General features: G+C 37.5%; 1 protein-coding gene across 1 annotated transcript in view; it reads left to right on the forward strand.

The window, feature by feature from the left end:
- The window catches only part of LOC135107927 (uncharacterized), a 172,229-nt gene extending 166,080 nt beyond the window's left edge, over window positions 1-6,149 (forward strand). Inside the window, exons 5-9 of the mRNA XM_064018376.1 lie at window positions 1-178; window positions 2,890-3,095; window positions 3,521-3,640; window positions 3,909-4,033; window positions 4,753-6,149. The exon at window positions 1-178 is cut by the window's left edge and continues 39 nt beyond it. Of these exons, the coding sequence (XP_063874446.1) occupies window positions 1-178; window positions 2,890-3,095; window positions 3,521-3,640; window positions 3,909-4,033; window positions 4,753-4,918 (795 nt within the window). The 3' untranslated portion in view covers window positions 4,919-6,149. The remainder of the gene's footprint in view (window positions 179-2,889; window positions 3,096-3,520; window positions 3,641-3,908; window positions 4,034-4,752) is intronic.
- Window positions 6,150-7,032: the final 883 nt, after the last annotated feature.

Below are 7,032 nucleotides of genomic sequence, written 5' to 3' on the forward strand. Positions count from 1 at the left end.
GCTTCCAAAGGGGCCGCCGCCTCCCTGCCCACCACCTCCACCTCCACCAGAAGCGTCGACTCCAGCGATTCCGGGATTTACGACCTCGACGACGACTATTCCTTTGTCATCACGGAAAACTCCCCGCCCGAGCTGGTGCGTCGGGTAGAGGCAGACTTCACCCCCATCGAGAACCTGGGTAAGAGGGGCGTCTTTGTTATTGTTGTTGGTGGTTGTGATGTGTTGGTGGTAGTGGTAGTAGTAGGAGTAATAGTGAAGATAGTAGTAGTGTGTAGTAGTATTAGTAGTAGTAGTACTAGTAGTAGTAGTAGTAGTAAATTTACCAGCAATAGTAATGATAATTAGTAATACTAGCAGCATTAGTAATAAGAATAGTGGCGGTGGTAGTAGTAGTAATAGTAGTAGTAGTAGTAGTAGTAGTAGTAGTAGTAGTAATATAAGTAGTAGTAAGATAAGTAGTAGTATGATTTACGCGTTTGTAAATTGTGATCATTGCTACGTATTAGACGGGTTGGCCATGTTGCACAGTGAGAAAAGGAAAAAAATAATAGCGGTGTGAATTACCAATAGCAAGTATGAAGTAAGTGTAGAACGTTGGTGAGGAGCTTCTAAAAATATCAGTGCGTAGTTTCTCCCTGGTCCCGAGGAACAAACGAGACACTGAACTGCATTAAATGAGAGGCAGTGAGGCCCACGACTGTGCTTCATTCTGCCTGCCTGTGAACGCTGACTAGTAACAGCAGCAGCAGCAATCGTAGTAGTAGTAGTAGTAGTAGTAGTAGTAGTAGTTGTTGTTGTTCTTGTTTTTATTGTTGTTATTGTTGTTGTTTTTTGTTGTTGTTTTGTTGTTGTTGTTGTTATGTTGTTGTTGTGGTGGTGGTGGTGGTGGTGGTGCTAGCGGTGACTGTGTTGATGGATGCGGTGACGATGGTGGTGGTGGTAGTGGTGGTGGCGATTAAGAAAGTTATAGGCATGCTAATGAATTCTGAGTAAAAGTAGAATAGTTGTGCTGTCTTTGTCGTTGCTTTTTTGTTGTTATTGTTGTCGATGTCGTCATATCTGTTGTTGTTATGGCCAAGAAAGTTATGAGCACGCTAATGAATTCTGGGGAAAGGAGCTTCTAACATGAGGCATTGTAAAAACATAACACTATTTAATTTCCACAGATTTTATTATTTAGTTCACTTAAGTTCACTGTTTTCGTCTGCCTCGTAAATTATTCATGACTCGATATAATATGGTATATGGGGATGATAGATGGAAATAGGTAGGTATATTTCACACAGGGACTGCCACGTGTAAGCCTGGTCGCTTCTTGCAGCTTCCCTTATTTCTTATGTTCTTATGTTCTTATGTTCTAATATTTCTAAACCCCAGAATGTCTTACAGTGGGGAACTATTCATTAACTTACTTTTCTTGTCTTCTCAGCATATTGATTGTTGAAGAAAGGCTTAAAATATTGAAATAATCTCTTTTTAATCGTCCATGATAATAATCTTATGTTGAATTTCTTTTTAAACCACGTAGATCCCTAAAACCAGTATTTGTTCCATCAATATGTTTTTTTTTTCTTCTTCTTCTTCTTCTTCTTCTTCTTCTTCTTCTTCTTCTTCTTCTTCTTCTTCTTCTTCTCTTTATTCTTTTTTCTATGAAGGACAGGCAAGTTCCAGTATCTGGTTATTTGAAAGAAGGCACGCATAAGAAGGCATGCATAGGAAGCAGAAGAAAAAAAAGAAAAAGAGAGAAAAATGTAAAATGCAAGAGGCTCAAACACGTCACTCTCTCTCTCTCTCTCTCTCTCTCTCTCTCTCTCTCTCTCTCTCTCTCTCTCTCTCTCTCTCTCTCTCTCTCTCATAGGTACCACGCTCCCTAAAGATTTATATGGTACTTTTGATGCTCTGAAATATCTGATGTTGTAACTGCGCCATTAAATCAATATATCCGAAAGTAATAGAAGGAGAGGACAATGATAAAAAGTCATTGAAAATACCAGAAAACATACGCTGGGATTCATTTTTAGGTGTGCCATGATAAAAGGAGCAAAGGTTTATTTACTCTCTTCCCTCTGCCCCCCCCCCCATCCCCCGACAGCAAACAGGCGTCCATTCCAACTCAGAATTCTTAGAACTCTCTTAGTGGTACTTTTATGGGATGTTTCCATTGATTTCTAGTAGTGTTCGTGCTGCTTCTCCCTCGTCCTCCTCTTGTTGCTGTACGTATTGTGCATTTGGCTGATACAGTATTGCTTGATATTCCGTTATTGTTATTGTTGTTTTATTCGATTTTATTTCATTTTTGTCTCATTTTATTTATTTATTTTTATTTATTTATTCATCTATTTTATTTATTTTATTTGTTTATTATCTGCTGCGTGACGCTTCTTACTTTTTGTTGTCCTTAATCACGTGTGAATCAAAGGACAACTTTTTTTTTTTCTTTTTTTTTTTTTTCCTTTTCCTCATTCTTGAAATAGACGAATGAATAAGTAAAATAAGTAGAATGGCTTCCACAGCTGTCACAATCGTTACGACAAATTCTTCCTCCCCCTTCCTCCTCCTCCTCCTCCTCCTCCTCCTCCTCCTTCTCCTTTTCTTCTGCTTCCTCCCCCTCTTCTTCTTCTTCTTCTTATTATTATTATTATTATTATTATTATTATTATTAGTTATTATTATTATTATTATTATTATTATTATTATCATTATTATTGTTATTATTATCATCATTATTATTGTTATTATTATTATCATTATTATTATTATTATTATTATTATTATTATTACTATTATTATTATTATTATTATTATTATTATTATCTTCATTTTTTTTCCTCTTCTTCTTCCTCCTTCCCGTGATCACACCACCACCACTAAAACACCCTCTCTTCGCAGACCTGACGGTGACAGGCAAGCAGTGTCCACGCCTCCTCAGCGGATACCAGAAGGCGCGGCAGGAGGAGCAGGCCATCCTGGAGTCGCTGCGGGAGGAAGGGTTCATAGCCACCTCCAAGCAGAAGTGCAGCACCGGCATCGCCTTTGAAATCATAGAAGCCACTCCGGCCACCGAGTCAGCAGGATCCAGCAAGATCAAGCCGAAGGTCAGTGCGGGTGATTAGTGTAAATTGGGTTTATTGAAATGAGCGCAAGTTGAGTTTGCTGAGATTGTTCTTTGGGAAACCCTGGGAACATAAGGTTAGTATTAATATTGTAGTCTTTACGGTTCAGATTGAAAATAAGAACAAAACCAGCAGTTTCTCCAGACAAAAAAAAATAGTAATAAATTAAAAAGAAAATTTATATAAAAAGGTAGATAAATAAATTAATGAAATAAAATAAATCAATGAAAAGTCTGCTTTAATAATCTTTTATAACAGTACCGGGTTCTCCTTAAGCTTAACAAAATGATCTGATGTAGACTTAAATCACAATTCGAAAGATATTTTTAAGGCCGAAGAGTGCGTATTTCTATAATAATATGAAGAAACTAGCGATGATTTTTAACAACGCATCATTGTACCCTCAGGACTTTCTTCCGGAGGGGACTCGGCAGCACCTCGAGTCACAGAGGAATAAATTCAACCTACGAGATCTGACTCACGCTGACGTACGCATGAAAATGGAAATGGCAGACATGAGACGGGAAGTGAGTATTGTAGTAAGCGTCGTCGTCTCTTTCCTTCATCTTCACTATTTCCAATACTTTTTTCATCATGCCTCCTGTTTTAGCTCTTTTATTTTCATCATTAAACTTCCAATATTTTTTTTCTCATCATACTTTTTTTTTATCAAGATATAATGCAGCCGCCCCTCTAATGTCCTTTTTGTGTTGTGAAGTGACTGTGTGTGTGTGTGTGTGTGTGTGTGTGTGTGTTCAGTACGTTTCATGTCTTAATCAATTCCCTCCTTAATAGGCTGAGCTGACGTCGAAGAAGGAGAAAATGGCTGCTCTCTGCAGGAACGAGAACGTAGAGGAGAAGAAAGCAAATGATCTGCGGGAGAAGTTGACGCAGCAGAGAAGCTCAGCGCTGGAGAAGAGGTGGGTCCCGCATGTGGTTCTTGTAAATAGGTAGATAGATAGATGGATAGATAGATAAATAGATGAATATGTATATATATAACTGGACAAATAGATAAACACTTAGATAAACTGATAGATAGATAGATAAATAGATATGTTGGTAGTTATATAAACATGTTAAGATCTTTATTGACCACATACATACATGCATACATACATACATGCATACACATGTATGTATAGTTACATCATCTGATGAGTCACCAACTAATGCATAGAACATTTTATCCGAAACTCATTCATTATAATATATCTTTATTTTATTTATTTCTGATATTTTCACTTCACCACGAAATACAGAAAGATCTTGAACCGTTATTCGCCTGAATACCAGTAAACTTTAGGACATGACTGAATGTTAGAATAATTTTCAGCATTTTATACTAAAATGACCCTTTGGATGCAATTTGAGAAAATATGTATGGAGCTTTTTTTCTTTTTCTTTTCTTTTTTTTCTATTTTGATGTTCTGTTTGATTTGCGTATTGTTTTTTTTTCCGATGCATTACGTTACACATCAAATATACAATAAAATCAAGATTCTTTTCTTATGTGTATTTTTATGATATGTTAAGTACGTTTACGTAATTTTGGAATGTTTTTTCCTAGAAACTATTTGTTTTCGGAATATTCTAAGATTTCTACATCAGAAACGTTTATTCACCGTTTTCTCTTCAGGGAAGCGCACTTGAAAGAGCTCCGTGACAAACTGCAGGCACAGAACAAGAAAGCCAAGCAGGTGAAGCTCAAAAAGATAATAAACGCCCCTCCTGTCCCCGTCCCCTTTGGCCCCACTGCTCAGGTCTTCCTCGGCTCAAACAACAACGACAGCTTTTTTGACTGAATAACCTCAGTTTGATATCCTGGTTATAAAGATTTATATTTATCTCAGAGAATATCTGAATCGTGAAGCTGTGTAGATGGTTTAAAATATGTCACAAAAGGAATTATGCGTGTGCCTGTGAAAGTAAATCTGTGCTTAGAAAGCATCCGAATATGTTGATGAATGGGAACTAGTGTATGAGGCAGCACGAGAAAATGTTTGGAATGTGGCCTGTCTGTGCACATAGGTGGCGTGTGGTTGATGAACAGAAAACCACATATGTGGTGTACGAGTACACCTACACTTTCGGCAGAGTGAATGGAATCACTGGAGTCGTGCGATTGAGGTTGAGAAATTTGAGAAAAGTTTTGATAAAGGACACGACGTGTTTACGTCTGGATTTCCAGGATATCCAGGTGAAAGTGTAGACCTGGATGAATGGGAAGAAACTGATAGTCATTCGTCATAATAATTTAGTAAGAAAAGCAGCATTTTTTTTTTTCTTACCGGACTGCTTATTAGAAATAATAAATAAGTGAAGAAAAAGTTTCAAACTGAAACATTTTACGCGTCACTTTTCGGAAAGAATTATTTTCATCGTGAAACAAACAATACGAATGAATGACTACCTTTCCATCCAAGGTTCAATGTTGTCAGAAAAATCCTACTTTGTTGTTTTGTATGAATATTACAAAGATGAAAATACGACGTACTTGTACGTACGTACGTATATTAGTGCATATTAGGTCAGTAGATCATGTAACGTATGCCATGGTCGTTGCGTGATTCGTACAAACTTAGTCAGTAGTGTTAAGTGGTGCATAACCAGTGGCAGGTCCAGGGGGAGGGTGTAGCGGCAAGACCCGAACATAGCACGTGCCCAGCGTGTCACATGAACACGTGTGCCTGTCCAGGAAACACGTACCTTTTCCTGACCTGAGGTGGTGTACTAATACTATGCCGTCCTTCCTAGGTGAGTCTTTTTAATAAGGTCTGATGTGCCTTAACCCCTTCCCCCAGTACGTACTGTAAGGATATACCGCGCACTTCATTGAGGGACCTGCTCTACGCCCTCTCCCCACTAGCCGGGCAGGACCCGCCGCTGCTTGTACATTTTATCAGTAGGCAGTACTAGTGATATCAGTAGAGACGGTTAATGTCAAGTTATAGTCAGAATATAAAACATATAATGCCAAGTATATTGTATGTCCTAAGTTTCTAAATGTGTATTTAAATAAACATTGTAAGTGAACGTGAAGCTGTTTTATTTCCATGTTGAAAGTGTTTTTAACATTACGAGGTGAGATTACTTATGATAATTATGAAAAATGCTAGAGAAAAAATATGCATTTTCTAAACTTTCCACAACATTTAAATATTACATGTATAATATTGATCACTTCACTTACTTTACCCTAAGTTTCTGGCATCGTCACGCTCTATGTAGTGCAACATTATTACATAAGCCGCAACATGCCATAGATTAGCAATGTACGTACGAGAAGGTTGTGGGTTGTAGGAGGATCCATAGGATGAAACAATGTGGATCTTGCTAATTCGTAGCACTGCCACTAGACAGTGTGCATGTAACCCACATAACCTATTACATACGTACAGCCAGTGGTTAAAGAAATAAGTTTTTAATTGGAAATCATTTTACAGTTTCTCTCTGACGCACGATGCAAGCAATGCGTATTATTTTTTTTTCTCACATTCTTGTCGCCGGTTCTCACAATATGGAAGTATGACTAGAATAGCTTCTTTTTAATACCTTAACATTTTCCATCCTTTGAGGCTGTCGTGCCAATGATATTTACTGCAGGTGCGGCCATCAGCTAATAATATTACTGATAACTATTTTTGTTTTACTAAATTGTGGTAATGGAGAGTATCATGAAAGCTGCAGCGTTGTTTTTATGATGATTAATCCTGTTGTTATGAGGGAGTGAGAACAATGTAATTCTTTTGTCATTTAATATTCGGTTTGTGATTTGGCTTATAATTATCTTAGTGATATTAACACCGTGAACCAACAGTCATTATAAGTTGTACAAGTTTAACGAGGATCTTACGAAATTGCAAGGAAGACTACTGAGCTGTAAAAAGCCCTCATACCTGATTCATAATCATCCTTG

Source organism: Scylla paramamosain, chromosome 16 (genome assembly GCF_035594125.1).
Source record: "Scylla paramamosain isolate STU-SP2022 chromosome 16, ASM3559412v1, whole genome shotgun sequence".
Lineage (NCBI taxonomy): Eukaryota > Metazoa > Arthropoda > Malacostraca > Decapoda > Portunidae > Scylla > Scylla paramamosain.